Source organism: Onychostruthus taczanowskii, unplaced genomic scaffold, assembly GCF_017590055.1.
Source record: "Onychostruthus taczanowskii isolate IOZ18803 unplaced genomic scaffold, ASM1759005v1 scaffold66, whole genome shotgun sequence".
Classification (NCBI taxonomy): domain Eukaryota; kingdom Metazoa; phylum Chordata; class Aves; order Passeriformes; family Passeridae; genus Onychostruthus; species Onychostruthus taczanowskii.
In genome coordinates, this window is record NW_024504344.1 from 1,792,236 (window position 1) to 1,808,332 (window position 16,097).

Sequence of the window (16,097 nt, forward strand, 5' to 3'; positions counted from 1 at the left end):
AAACCACAGGAACTGGAGACACACTGACAGCTAAAGACAGCTACTGCAGTCTGTAATTGTAGGGGACCAGTTTTACAACCAGTGCTTTCCTTGTAAAATGCCCAAACACCCTTTACAGAGTCACAGAAAAACACAGGTCATAAATGTTTCGGAATTTTGGTCATTTTCACATGGAGGTTTTGGAGACAGGGAAGAGAGTTGGAGGCTGAGGTCAATCTGTGGCACAACCCCAATGCAGTTTCTGCTGTTGTTCACACACACAGCCTGAGAGGCTGCTTAGGAGTTCAAGTCAGGGCTTTCATGTTCCTCCCTTGGCCCATTAACACCATCCAGTGTGGGATGTTTGATGCCGTGTGTTGGTTGGAATTGTCCTTCCCCGGGGTTTATTTTTCTTAGCACTCTGAGGAAATCGCTTCAGGCCTTTCTTTACTTCCATGGCAGAGTCCCTGAAAGCAGCAGCCAGTATCTGTTGAGGAGTATTATCTCCTCTGATAATGTTCAGGACTAGAGCTCAGCTCATTTTTAATTCCAGGGATCATCCAGATTTCTGTAACCAAATCCCATATCCAGCAGGTCTAGTCTAAAATACAAATAATTCAAATGTGAAGTCTTAAAACCTCAAGAAGTATAATTCATTTTAAATAACATTCATATTTAGCTTTGATGCAATATTATGGCTCCTAAAAATACACAAAGGTCACATCTGCAGGATGCAAAATATTACCATTATGTTTTCCTGCTTGGTCATAACCCTTTCTTAAATGCTGATGGAATGAAAATGAAAATTCAGGATAATAAGTATTAAATACAATAAAGGTGGGGAGGAGGGTGTTACTGAGTATTTTAGGGCAGATGAGTTAAACCCTCTTTTGTCTTTATTTCTCTTTCAAAAAACCCATTCGACACATAGTGCCCACAAGGATACTCCAAGGACTTTGTTTAAACCATTATTAAGCATTAGTTTAAAATACCAGACTTCCTGGAAAATAAAGTGATATTATAAATAGATTCCTTCCTTTCTCTCAAAATTTCCTGATGATTTCTAATGCATTCAGCAATATATTCAGTGTTACATTCTGAATTCACATGTTATAGACTGTTAAGCAGATGCTGCTTCACTTCACTGACAAAATTTTCTCAGTAGTAGAGTAAAGCTGCCTATATATTCTTGCTCATGCAACCCTATTTCACTGTAGCAGCCCTTCCTGAATGCTACAGCTGGAGATTTCTTATTTAAATGCTTTGAGACCAGAGGGTCAGAGAGTACAAACCTCTGCTCTGAGAACACTCAGGACTATCCATCACTGTTTGCTTGTCTCCATCAGTACTACTTCACCTCTTGTCCCAGTGCTTCATATCTCTGACAGCTCCAAGCCTTTTTCTGATGTCTTGAATGTATGTCTTAAACAGCTGATAGACATTTCCTATTGCTGCCTTTGTCCTTCAGCCTGAGTGCCTCCCCTATCTCCCTCCTGCTGTTCTCCTGATTTATTAGCAGAGAGCAATATTATCTCCCCTTTCCACCTGCACACTGCAAGATTAACCAAACCAGGATTTTGATTGCCTCTCTCTGGCTCCTGAACACACTAAGAGATCCTCAAGGCTGAATCCATCTTTCCTGAACTAAGGAGGTCTGAGCAAACTTTTCTAGATGAGCAGTAACCAAAAGCCCTGTCCAGTCTCAGGAATTCTTCCTTTCTCTACCTTGTTCAGTAACAACCTTTGCATTTTCCCCAGCTCTGCAGGACTGTGATGTACAAACAGCTGCTGACTAAGACCCCATCAATTCACACAGGGGGTTTATACTTTACAGTCCTGATATTGATCCATACCTACCAAAACAGGCCCTTTAAACTGACCAACTTAGTCGGAAAAAAATATCTGGGTTTTGGAGCCATTGATCCCAATACAGAGTGGAAACTCACAGGGGAGATTAGACCTAAAACTAGACCCTAAAGGACTTCATCACTGCACACACTCTAACTCATTATTCCCTTTCCTAGAAACTTCATGATTGTCTCCCTGCCAGGTAGTTCCTGGCTCACTTTACATTTATTTATCTCCACCCTTTTTCACTTTAGCAGTGACTTTCAATGCAGCACTCAACAAAAGCAGATAGATGAGATTTACTTAGTCCAGTTTGTCTAAAGAAAAGGAATCATCTGTCTTTTAAAAGTAAAATACTAGTTTAGAGCTTTGGCTCTCCTCCAGATCACAATGGGGTTTTTTGATTCAGTTATTTGATTCTGCATGGAGCCACCCTCACTACTCTCACTCCTATTCTCAGCCTCTGACTTAACAAAATCCCATTAATTATCCACCTCAGCCAAACCACAGTTTCTCCTTAATTCACAGAGTTCCTCCTTTTATAGCTCATTTTATGTTTTAGCTTCTATTTTTACTTCTGCTGATACAGAGTGGCTCAATTCATCCACTTAAATGCAAACACAGAACTAAATGTGGCAGGTCATGTTATAACTTGTGTGCAGGTAGGGCAGACAAGAATGGGCTGGAATTGGTGATGCCTTGTGTGAAACAATTGTCTGTGCCTTCTGCTGCTGCATTTCACCCAATAAAAATACAAGGGGAAAAAAAAAAACATCCTTAGAAAAATGTTTGGCACTCAGTTCTGATGTCTTGTCCCTCACTGAGACAGGAAGAGGTGTTAAATCTAAGATTTTAGATACCGTTTTCCCTGTCCGCAAAATGAGATTTACTGCAACTTCTACTCCATGAGACTGCACTTTGTGTCCATCTATAAACAAGTTTGTGCAAGATATAGCTCTGAAGCTCAGTGTTAGGAGCCTGTTGGGCAAGGATCAGTTCTGGTTCCTAGAGGAGCACAAGGCACAGGTGTTAACTTGAAATCCTGTAGATATGAGGAGCTGGGTGACAGAGGAACAGGCTCCCCCTGAGTGCTGTCACCCACAGACATCCCAGAGCTGAACTCCCTCCCAAGTGTGAGGGAGCAGGACACAGGCTGTGCCTCAAAGCTCAAGTGCTGTCCCCTTCAGGGTAGAACACATTTCAGCACAACACATCCTTTGTGTTGGAATGGGAAGCACAGCCCAGTGGGCCAACTGGAATTTTCCAGTTTAGCTGGAAGAAGGTAATGTTTTTCTGGAATCAGACCCAGGAGCCCAGAGCCTCCAGAAAATGCTTTGGAGAAAGTAAGGAGCACATAAGGAGTGGAACAGCACTTTGATTTATATGATCCATGTCCAGCAGCACAACGATCCTTAGCAGACCCAGACTACCTGTTCCATTTTTTCCAAGAAAGAGGTACACAATTTCCTGATCATCAGTAACAAGATGAGAAATAAATAATTTTTCCACCATACTGGAGCAGTCAGGAGCCTTCTACAATCCTCTGTATTGGTGGTGAGGGACTGAAGTTGTCACTTTCAATTAAATGCTGTAACTAATCTGTTGTTAAGACACTGAATGCAACGGTAAGCATTTATAGTGAACAGATATCCCCTAGGTCAAATAAATGACAGCCCTGGATGGTCAGCCAGATGTTGAAAAAAATTAATTTCTGCTTATGGAATTCCCTAACATAGTGGATAAAAAAAAATCACTGTGATACTGACCAAACTGGAAGAGTGCCCAGAGGATCTGTGAAGTGTCCATCTTTAGAGAAACTGAAAACTCAATTATACAAAGTCCTGAGACATCTGATAAAATTTTAAAATGGGCCAAATTTTGAAGGAGACCCTATTTTTAGTGGGAGTTTGGGCTAGATGATTTCCATAGGACCCTTCCAACCTGAACTAGCATACAGATCCAAGACAGCAAAGTCATCTTTTATGTTAACATTCTGAATATTGACTTTTTTCCTAGGAGGGAAGTGGGATTTGAAGATAAAAGGAAAAAATACCTTAAAAATATTACAGAAGAGCCTAAGTGTCTCTATGTACATGTGTGTGTGTGTGCATGTATATGTGTATATATATGTGTGTGTATATAAATATACACACACACATATGTAAATATTACTGCATATAGGCATGTACAACTCACTCTACCCAAAACTTTGGTGCCAGATTTGAATTGGGATTCCTGTCATGTACATTGCTCAACAAAAGATATGTTTTAGAAGTCAAATAAAAGCATAGAGTCTACTAGTTAGCACTTGAATCAAAATTCATATAAACATGAACTGGGAATAGGAATCCACTTGTAGCTCAGTTCTTCTGGAAAGAATCACATAGAAGGTGATCATCTGAGAAGGGACACAATCCTCCTACTCATTCTGAGCAGCAGCTTATAGGTTAATTCAGAATCATCAGGACTGAGTTGCCCCAAAGTTTGCCAGCCCAGAGAGAGAAGGACTTTCAGGACAGGTTAATGCAAGACCCAGCATCAGACAGCAGTTCAAAATAGGTGTTTGGGGATAATCTGCTTGGGTCTAATGATCACAAAAGATGTTACCACCCAACATTATCACAGGCTCAGATGTAGTTAGAATGCAGCCAAAGTAAGCTGCCCACAGATCAGGTGGAGCTGATATTTTGTGCAGGCAGTGAAAATACTCCAATGAAACTATTCTGAGTGAATAGCAAAGCTGTCAAACACTGAGCATTTCTACTCATAATCAAGCTGCAGAAGAACCTTCAGCCTCCCACTGCAGTGACTTATGTCCTTGGGTCAGTCACAATTATTTCCAATGCAACCTTGATGGGCATCTTTCCTCTGCCAGCAGCTCAAGCAGTCTTGGGAGGCTAGAAAAGAGGCACAGTCCATGCAAATATCTAACATTAAGTCCTTCAGCTGGCTGAAAATATATATCAGAGCTCAGAGAAAAGCAGAGCTATCACCAGACTGTATTTCCCCTTGATCTCTCACCAGTGCTTCAGAAAATCTTTTATTTTATATAAATGCACACATAAACCTTTCTCCAGTGGTAATTACCACTGTGCTTGGATTTCCACAACAATCACAGATCAAATAAATGGACATTAAAACTCACTAAATGTGCAGTGGTGAGAAAAAAAAGTGATCTCCAAGACATATTGCACTCCACTAAGCTCCATTGGCATTTTAATTTGATGCCATATCAAAAGAAAGTTTGTGATTAATTTGGTGTTGGCTGTCAACAGATAACTCATTTGGAGCCTCACAGTTTCTAACACACTGAACATGTGTTGGAATAAGAAAATTCCATCTAGGAAAGGTGCAATGAATCAGAGCATCACACAAGAAATGTACAGTTGTGCTATGTCAGTTCCCAGAGGGACAGCAGAAGGTGTGTCTGTTTACCTGGGATGTCATCGGTGCCCCCACTGGTGTGTTTGAACCGGTCTCCTTCCACGTGGACATTTGGACACAGCACATCTGGAAAAGCAAAAGAACCAGCACAAAATTATCCCAAGGAAACATGTCATTGTGGAAGCTGCAGAACTAACAAAGGCTGATCTTCTGGGTTTTGTTCAGGACTTGCATGTGGCACCTCAGCAGTAATTCCATCCCATCTGCACATCCTAAATTCCCTTCCTCTCCCCTGTAGCCTAATTTCATGACGAACAAGAGACCCAGTATACTATGTCTGGTTTTGAGCCACTTTTTTCTGCCTGACCATACAGGAAGGCAGAATAGATGAACTGAGCCTCTCCATCAGTTGGGACAACACTCTGGGTTTGCGTCTTCTCCTGCTTGAAAATCTGGATGAGAGTCACAAAAAATCTTAAGGAAATACAGAATGTGCTTCTGCTCTCAGCTTGGCTGGAAGGGAAGTTCTGAAAGGGCAGCTGACACTGGAGTGCTGCCCAAACTTTTCAGAAAGGACAGCTCCTGCTCTGGAAACCTCCCTGACTTTGTTCAAACAGAAGTTGGAGTTAAATTACTTAAATTTTGAAGAGCATTCACCCCTACACACAAGTCTTAAAAAGCCATGAAAATACCCAGCCTTTGTCAGCCATTTCTCATGCTCCCAATTAGTGTCAACACAATTGCAGATAAATGCTTTTCCACAGAGAACTGTCTACGTAGCCACCCCTTCCTGCCAAAACTTTGAAATAACTTTTATTTATGTTTTCTTTTCCCAGATCAATAGGTGGTTGCACACTTGTAAACAGTGGGGACAGGTAGCTCAAGGGATCATTTTAATGAGAAGAACTGGTGGAGATGTCAGGTCTGTACATGTTCAATATTATAATTATAACAATAACAAAATAACAGTAACAATAATAACAGCAATAATAACAAGAATAAATATATACCATTATATTATAACACTGGACTTATTAGAGGGCCATAAAGATGCTCTGAGGCCTGGAGCACCTCTCCTGTGAAAACAGGCTGAGAGAGCTTGGGTTGTTCAGCCTGGAGAAGGGAAAGTTCCAGGAAGACCTTATAGCACCTTCCACTAATTAAAAGGAGCTTTCAAAAAGTGTGGAAGGAACTTTTCACATGGGCAGATAGTGATAGGGACCATCTTTTATTACTTCTTAAAGAACTGTAGCCTCACTTTTGCCTGTAGCCTCACTTATGCCTCACTGTTTTTCCTGTGCTCCTTTTGGCTCCTCCCCTCCTTCCTGCATCTAAGGAATGAGCATAAATAGCTGGAAAGGGAAAGAGGTTTACTGCAATGCTCACTTTCCAGTGACTTTCCAGCCACAAAATAATTCACTGAGGCTCGAACGAAGTTGGTACTTTCCCATCTCAGTTAACAGCACAGCTCTGTGTGTCCAGAGGAGCAGAGTGCTGGACTGACAGCACATCCATCAGTCCCAAGGAGCAACCAGGTCCCTTTGCCACACCCAGAGCAGCATGGCTGGGAAGGCAAGACAAAAGCTGCCTTCCTTCTGTTGGAGCTTTCTATGAAAGCCTAGACATAGGTGAACATTTTAGTGTCAAAGTGAATTGATGCCCATTTTTTTCTGCAACTGTCAGGCAAAACTCTGAGCAAACACTTGTGATGCTCAGAGGATTTGCAGCAATGAGCACCCACTGAAAATAGCAGAGACAGTCAAAAATCTGCACTGCAGCTAAGGATCTGCTGATTTGTAAATCTTTACATATTTACAGAAGAGAAAGTACAGCTGACTGACCTGAGCTTTCAGCTTCTGCTCCCTGTTACATCCTCTGCTTGCAGTTGCCCTTAAATATGCATTGTTTAAAACTTCTTTCTTGTCTGCAACCTTATATAATATTCTGTCAATCATTTGCTTTATCCAAAATTTTTATCAGCAAAGATTTTGCATTTATATCCATGGGGTTCATGGAAATTTTTAATAGCACCAGAAGTGCTAAATATCCTTTTACAGTTGCACCAGGAATGATGACTTTCCACTGACACCTGCTACATGAGATCAGTCAGCTTTTAATCCATTGTAGAGTGCTACTTTTTAATGCAAATACAATTCAAGACATAGTAACTGTGTCTAAGAAAAAATGTATTTTATTAAAGAACAAATGTATTTTATCACAGTAGTTACCATATCAACCAAACTGTAACTCTGCAGAAGAAAATTAGTTTTGTTAGTAATGACATCTTTCTCATAAAATTATAATTCTTGAATAGGGATACATAATAATTCCTTCTCTGTAATACTTTATTCACTGGCTTCAATATCAAGTATTACTTTTTTGTGAGTGAGATCAGGAAAATTGCTCTATACCTACACATATGGACCATTTTTCAACTTCTAATAGCCTTACATCATCATCATCATTTCAAAGGCCCATAATTAGAGGGACTAGGAAGCTCTGTGTATGTAAATTTGCAGATGGCACCAAGCTGAGTGATGCTGTTGACACACCAGAAGGATGGGACCATCCAGAGGGACCTGGACAAGCTCCAGAAGTGGCTCATGGAAATCTCACCAGGTTTAACAGGACCAGGTGCTAGTGCTGCACTTGGGTTGGGGCAGCCCCTGGTGTCCATCCAGGTGGGGGTGATGGGCCTGAGAGCAGCCCTGCCCAGAGGGACCTGGGGGTGCAGGTGGGGGAGAGGCTGGGCAGGAGCTGCCCATGGGCACTGGCAGCCCAGGAACCCCATGTGCCCCAGGTTTGTAAGAGCTTCTTGTTGAAGGAAGCATTTCTGAAAGTAATTTAACTGCAGATACCACCCTTGTCTGTAAGCAAATCACACTGAGATGTGTTTGGTGAGGAGGCACTTAAGCCTTGCTTTCAAACATCATTTTTTTTAGAACCTTCCCTATGAAAAAAAAAATCCCAAAGCCCTCAAATATTTTAAAAGAAGAGACAATATGTCCTACAGAGTACATGTTCTGCAAAGAGACATGTCAGAAGAACGTGTTGGCTCAGGAACATTCACTAACACTAAAATAACATTAAATAACCTGTTGCAATTAAAGTGTAACAATCGGGCTGCAAGTTTGGAAAAGTCATCTGATTGTTTGAGTCTCTTTGCCTCCAAGCCATTTCAAAAGAAATCCAAGGAAATGGGATAGAAAAAAAGGGAAAACAAAAAAGAATGAGGGAGGGAAGAAGTCAATTATCTCATTTTGCAACTGTTTTAGCAATTCCTGGCCAGGAATGGTGTGATTCTGCTGCCCCTTAAGGCTTCCTATAGAAAAACCTTCCCTGTACAGTGACAAACACAAATCCCCATTGCCAGCTTTCCATCCTTCTGTCCATAGGACTCTGCTGAAACAGTTTCTTACATTTCATTTTAATTATTTCAAGGGTAAGCAAGCCCTCCGCTGCCAAGGGCTCCTCTGGGGACTGGTGTATAATGAATGCTGAACATGTGTAGCTGTCAAGTTACACAAGAATAAAGTAGAGAGGTGAGAATGGAAACACAAGAAGGTTAAAGCAAACATTATTTATTATCACGTTTCTTTTTTTTTTTTTTCTTTCCAGACTGAGAATTTCAGGATTCCAGAACCTCAGCAGCACACAGTGCATTGGCAGAGATTCAGACATTCTGAATCTCCATCACTATTCCATTCCCACAAGAAATTCTCTAGTTTCTCTCAAAAGGTGTGATACTCCCAATCCAAATATTTGAGGTGTCTCATCCCCTGACATTGAAGTTTAGCCCCTCATAATGCTGTCCATGAGTAAGGCAATGCAGGGCAAATGCAGGCGTCCCTAAAAGTTGTCTCCCAAAACTTTACAGGCAGAAAAACTTTACAGGCAGAAAAACCTTGCAGGCAGACAGCCTGGCAAGAAAGAGGAATTTGGGTTAAGGAGTGGGTGGGTTACATATTCTTATATAGATAGTATTGCAAATTTTTTTCTGTATTGAAATAATTTTCCCATTGAAGATTGCATTTAAAGGGGAAGGGGCCTGGTGAGAAATTTTTTTCTTAAAATCAAGAATATTTCATGAAAGTAGTTTCTCAGAAGGGCTTTCTCAGAGCCCATTAGCTGTGTTCTTTAATTACGCAGGCGGTTCTCTGTGCAGCAGTTCCTCCAGCACATTCAATTCCCTGCAGTCAGTTGATGACTCCTATATATAGTACTACCTTTATTTGTTCTTTTCTTTTCTTTTATAAAACATCACACATAGACCATTCTATAGCCTCCAAATTTAAGGGGTTTTTTCCCCCTCACTCTTTTAAAAATGCATCTTTTGAAAGAATGCCTCCACTCTCTGCCCATATTAACTGAATATTTTTTTGCAAATATTTGCTGTCAGATATTCTTTCCCTGAAAATAACCCAATCCATAAAGTGCCACCCACCATGGAAACAAATTTATAAGGAAAAATGTGGCATTTTTTTTAGCTACAGTGGCAGGCAGCCCTGACAGTGCAATGATACTGCAACAGCGTCTGTACTAACATTATAATTTGTAGCAAGGTGTAGGTACAACAGAGCATCACAGCAATTATATGATTACACCTTGCAGTTTAATGCCTTGTGCAACTCTCCTTTCCTTTCTGAAATCACACTGAATCTTCACACCATGGGGTTTGAAGTCCATCAGTGCCAGGAAAATCACTTGTTTGTGGCTGCTGAAGCCAAGGTCGATTCTGTCTTTTTTCCTTCAATGCCTACATTGATGCTGGATGAGGTTTCCGTATTCTCTCAGATAGAATCAGAGCTTCATGCAGTGCTTTGGGCTGGAAGGGACCTTAAAATCCTCTGTTTCCAACCCTTCTGCCATGGGCAAGGACACCTTTCACTAGGCCAAGTCTCACAGGCCCCATCCAACCTGGCCTTGAACACTTCCAGGGATCCAGCATCCACGGCTTCTCTTGACAACATATTCCAGTACCTCACCACCCTCACAGTGAAGAATTTCTTCATGATATCTAATATAAACCCGCCCTCTTCCAATTTAAAACCATTACCCTTTTTCGATCACTACAAACCCTTGCCAAAAAAACCCCTCTCCAGCTGCCTTGTAGAGCTCATAAATGCTCATGGTGGAATGAAAAGGGAGTAGCAAACCCTCACCACAGCACAGCTTTCAGGTGGAGAAAACACAGCCACAGCCCACCCTACTCCTCATAAAGCTGTCACATTTTTCCACTAAAACATTATTCTGAAAATGCAGCAGTGCCCAGCTGAACTGCTCCCCAGGCTCCCCTGTCTGCTGGGAAAGTCCCTGACCTCAGGGAACTCTGGGGATCTGTGTCCACAGGGCTCCCTCTCCTTTTCCAGCACAGTAGCCAGAAAAAGTGAATTTCTGTGTGACCATCCATTCAGTGCTCGCACTGCTCAGCAGATGGTGTGCTCCACACAGAGAATAAACAAAATTACTGCAGGGTATTATACCCCAGAGAGCTCCCATGCAACACTCATTTAGGGTCCCAGGCAGCAGGACACTCTTATTTGAAAGGCTTTCTAGAGAATGGAGAAACAGAGCTCCTTCAACGAGCAATTCAGAGCAGAAACCAAATTTAGGTGTCCTGATGTAGTCCTGAAAAAGCTACTTTCTTCCCATTGTTTCTAGGGGAAATCTAGGAACACAGAGTTCCCAAATTAGACATCTATCAAAGGCACCAGAGTTACGTCCATCCAATTAAAACAAGCATGGTTGGGTGCATTCCTGGGCACTGAGGCCAAGGCATGTTCAAGCCCATATCTATGCTAGCAAATGGTCTTAGCCTCCAAAACAAGGGAGCTGCTGACCAGGAACACTCCCTGGCATTTTGGCAATACCCATCTGGGCCCCAGAAATGTTCCAGTGCAGTGTCAGCTTGCCTGGGGAGAAATGTGCCAGACCCCAGGGCAGAGGAGTGCATTCCACTGCCCAGGAATGCTTCTGGCCACATTTATCGTTACTAGTTCAGATGTAGCCCATAAATATCATCCTTAGCTAAGAGTTCTCTAATACAGGTCAAAAGCAACAATGCTAATTGATTTTATGGTCACAGGCCACCAATCCTTAAATGTATTCAGTGCAAATGGGAAAGTGGGAAGGGGGCTGCATGCCCAGCAAAGAAATACCGTATCCTGTTTAAATAGGGACAGCAGGAATGCAGGGAGTTCTGGCATTTGCAAAGCACTTGAAGTCCTTTTGAAGGTAAAAAAGTAAATTTAATAAAAAAGGTTAAATTCTTCTACACTTTTTTCCTGTCCTGCCTCACTTACACTGGAGTTTCACATCAGAGAGATGTGACAAATACCGTTTTCCCCACAATGTGGCAGGCTGCACTATGTATTTATACCATCTTCTCAGCCTGGATCCAAGCATCTCTCTCTTCTCCTTTTGTTACTATCAACTGCCTTTTTTAGTTTTCCTTTCTCTCTGCCCTGTGCTCTGGATCTTGATTCCCAGAGAGACAATGCTACTAGAGGTGCTCCCATCCCAACAGCACACAAGAAGTGACAACTACACACCTCCACCAGCACAGGGAATCCTTCACAGCCCATCAGCCCCATCTCTAGGCTGACCCCATAACCCAATCCTAAGCTCAGCTTCAGATGCTCTTTAAAATTTTCTTGAGAAGTTCCTGAATCTTGGTGAGGACTCATATCTCCAAAGGATACCTGCACTGCAGGATGCTCAGAGAGCCTCTCCCTCTCTAATGCACCCACACAAATGCTAGAAACTCCTAGTATGACTGACTGGCAGCAGAAGTATATTGTCAAGAGGACTGATGCAATTAGCACCATTTAAGTGAGCAGCATACAGAATTAATTTACACATGCTCCCACAGGGAATAAGTGGCACTCTGGGACTATGAAAATAGCATCAGGCCTTGGCACTTCCAAGCTAATTTGCTTCTGTCTGCCCCTAAACAAACACAGAGACTGTGTGCCAAGGAGCTTGTCAGCAAACAGCACAAGGTTTTGAGGAAAGCAATTAGCAGCTGCTCTCCATCCAGGCCAGGAGCTGATTGCTGCTCTGGGGCACGAGTCCACCTCCTTCTCTCATTCTGGGAAAGAGGTGAAGCTTCACCATGCTGAGTGTCCTTGATTGGAGTGAGCCACAGGGGTTCTCCAGAGTGGACAACCATTGCCTTAGCAGATGAATTGCCATGAGCATATATCTTCATGCTAATGACCCATAAAATATTTAAGAGGATGACAGTGTGGAGTTGAACTGGAGCTCACCCTCCAGGAGCCAGCAGCCACAGCAGCAAGCCCTGCCCCAGTGGCTGTTCTATTGGCACAGATGGAACACGTCACTCCTGATGCAGCTGCTGGGCTCTTTGGCACAATTTTAGGTGTTTTCTGCCTGTACCTTAGAGGCTGGAGAGAACAGGGTGCTGCAAGGCTAAAAAGGTTTCCTGCTTGGCCTTGTGTCCCAGATGAAGAGCAAAGATCAGGGGTAAATCTCCCCACATGGCTATGGGGAGACAAAGCCACCCCACCCACCAAAGTGAGGGTCCCAAGAGTGCAGAAAGAAGAGATCAGCACAAAGGGCCTCTCTAGGGGTACAGGTGGGAATGAGCAGCCTGTGGATGGAACAGAAAGCATTCCAGGTAGATTGTCTCACCTGCCCACCATCTCACAGCTGCAGAGCAGCCAAGCACAAAAACAAATTCCATCATTCTCTCTCCCCTTCTCACTCATTAAGTTTTAGAAAATAAAGTTTTTATATTCTTGGATTTTGCGCCATTGGACATGGATCAATTCCGATATCCACCTGTGTAATGAACAATGAGATTTCTGTGGTGTGTAAAAAGACCCAAGGTAAAATATCTGTGCTTTACACTCCTTTAAAAACTTATAAAGATCAGTACCACACATGCAAATTCTGGTTGTAGAAACAGGAGAAGCATTTCACAAACTCAAGCAGATCTCTCTCATTTTTTTCTTCTTGTGCTATTAAACAAGTAATATGGAAGCAGAATTCTGCCAGTAGCAAATTTCACAAGAGGGAGCTGGTAGCAGCAGTAGCAAAAAATGCAAAATCTCTTACAGCAATGACTGATTTTAGGATGGACTCAAACATTGTAAAATGCTATCAACATATGAGAGGTAGGGCTTTTTATTTGGTTTTTAAATAGCAATTCTTTGTTAGTCCTGTAATTGAAACGACTGGGATGATAAAAAATAAACTTGGTGTGAAGCACTGGTAGGTTGGTTCTCACTGAATAGGAACAATACAGAATTTCTGCTATAAAACCCCATCAATCTCACTTGCACTGGGCATTCACCAAAGGCACATTCCCCAGAAGAGCCCAATGGAGCGGTGCAGCTACAGATCTGCTGAAGCCATCAGTTCCCACTGCTGGCTGGAGGGACAAGACAGTCTGTCCATTATCCTCCCATGTGCCACAACACGGAGACAAGAGCGTGGAGTCTCCTCGTCTGAGCACTGCCAGAAAGCTGAGATGCCAAGTCACAGTTTATAATTGATTTAAAAAAAAAAAAAAAAAAAAAAAAAGCAAATCCTGGGCAGACCACAAATGTTATTTTATTTGTTAAATTTCTGTAAAAGCAATTACCTGTCCAGAAAAATAATGAGAAATCCAGGTAAGGCATTCTGTTCCCTCACAGTAGTTCCAAAAGTGAATTAATTAGAAGCAACTTGTTTCAAAGCTCATGGCTTTTCAGCTGATCAATAAATATACACTAGCTGTTTTCAAATGACTTCCAAGAGAGAAATATAGCTCAAGGATGAGTTTAAGAGGGACTCTGACTGCCATTACTCTTCTGATGTAATTATACAACTGCAAATTGAACAGTATCTTCTTCCATGTGGGTTTTTCTGAGGGCTACTCTAACTGTGGCTTTGGGACTCTGACCAGCAGCAGTATAAATATATCATAAGGGGAAAGCAAAGAAATTTCTGTATAAATACAAGAGATGACTCTAGCTAAGAGTTTGGTTTTGTTTTGTAAAGCATTGTAGCATCACCTTTGCAAAATGGAGAGGGTTTAAGAAAAGTAAGTGACTTTAGTTTCCTCTTAGAAGAAACCAGGTTAAAAGCACATCCTGGCTGAAGGATGCTATTTTATGGATGCACCTCAGCAAACTCAGAATTTTGTCTGGTTGCTGTCCACATACTGTTGAATTTGGCCTTTCCTGGGCAGGGCATGGAACTGGCCACACAGAGGCAGAAGGTTGTGGCAGGCATGTGCCAGCCCCAAGACCAGCCAGAGAAGGCAATGGGACACTTCTGTGGTGGTACAGGTCTTCAGAAGAGATCATTTAAGAGGAAGAGATCCATCTGATAATCTTCATGGGGTTAAACTTTGTGGACACCAATGAAAACAGGATGATTGATCATGTGGGAAAAAGGACTTGTCCAAGATCGGATGCCACCACAAGCTGCTGGCTCTCAGAGCTCTATCTCTGCCTTCCAGGGTGCTACAGAGTCCAGAAGGAAAAAGTAATTACTCAAAATGAATGAAGGATGGCAGAAGCAAGCCCAGTGCTCACTTCTTTACCTCCAAAGGGTTTAAACAGACCATTGATATCTGCAAAGGTCTTAACAGATTTAAAGACCTTTAGGAGACTATCTGGGTTTTTCAGCTTTCAGACACACCTAAAAATAGCCAGGCTGAAAGCACTGGGTTCACTTCTGACTTAAATTTTGAAAGATAACTTCAGTCCTATGTTGATTTTATCCAAACTGCTTCATCAACCTGCCAGTTTCAAAAAATGCCACCAGGCCCAAATTTTCTAAGGAAGTTTGCATAAGATCTGGGTGCTTCCTTCCCATGGGCACTTCAATAATCTCTCTTGAGAAGCCTAAAAGCAGCCAAAGGAAAAGCAACTTAACCAGAAGTGGTTTTGAGGACATTTGCCCCCTCCACTCTGCTAAACAAAGGATGTGACAAGTGGAGCCTGGAAAATAAGGATTTGTGAGTAATAAAAGCAGGCACAACCTGGGCTATGTTACTCAGGCCAGGTGCACATAGTTCAAATGCCAATTTCCCTTTTCTTTCTCCCAACAGAGTTTTCCCTGCTCAAAAATGTCAACCGCTCATTTTTAAGGAGGTCTAAGAAGATATTTCAGACAAGACAACTGTGCAAGAAGGGAAAAAGGAAAGAAGCAAACTGGAGCACAAAAAATAAAGGAGTCAAGAGGGAGAAAGCACATGGGTATCAATCAGCATCTATAGCCCTGCCACCTCTGAGTACTGAGATCTTCAATCCCCACTAAAAACTTATCTGTGCCAGGAAAAAACCCATTTATCAAGCTCTCTACATTCATACAGGGCTGCCACACTGTGTAATACACCTGTGCTGTCTTATTCACATACCTGGAATCAAATTGTGCTATTGTTGTGCCAGTCTGCCAGCAGAACAACCCAAGTCGCCCCACAGACCTGCCAGGATGAGCTCATGCTGAAAAACTTTCAGCTGCACAAAGGGACACAGAAGTACATCCCAGTGAGAGAGAATCTGTGTTTCCAGAGGACCTGCAAAGTCAGCCCAGTGCTACCTGTACCCATTGTCCCTCTCCAGGGAGCTGAGCACACTGACTCTCCAAAGGGGAACATGGTTTGCATTGATTTTTTAAAACATATTAAGTAATTGATATTTTGAACCAAAACCAGAACTTCTCTACATTGCAAAAACCCCTAAGTTCAAAATAAAGCATTTTAATAGCTTCAAAGATTTTTTTCCCAATCCTTCTCCATGATCAAAAACTCATCTAAATTGGTTTTGCCCAGAAGTTTTGATCTTGATGAATTAGTGTTTTCCCTATGACAGGCATTTAATTAAGAGGTCCCAAATCAATTCTGAGAGGTTTCTTTTTCTACAAAACACAGT

At 42.1% G+C, this 16,097-nt stretch overlaps 1 protein-coding gene across 1 annotated transcript in view; it reads right to left on the minus strand.

The window, feature by feature from the left end:
* The window catches only part of COL22A1 (collagen type XXII alpha 1 chain), a 228,447-nt gene that overhangs the window by 157,646 nt on the left and 54,704 nt on the right, over positions 1–16,097 (minus strand). Inside the window, exon 4 of the mRNA XM_041420805.1 lies at positions 5,263–5,337. Coding sequence (XP_041276739.1) covers positions 5,263–5,337 — 75 coding nt within the window. The remainder of the gene's footprint in view (positions 1–5,262; positions 5,338–16,097) is intronic.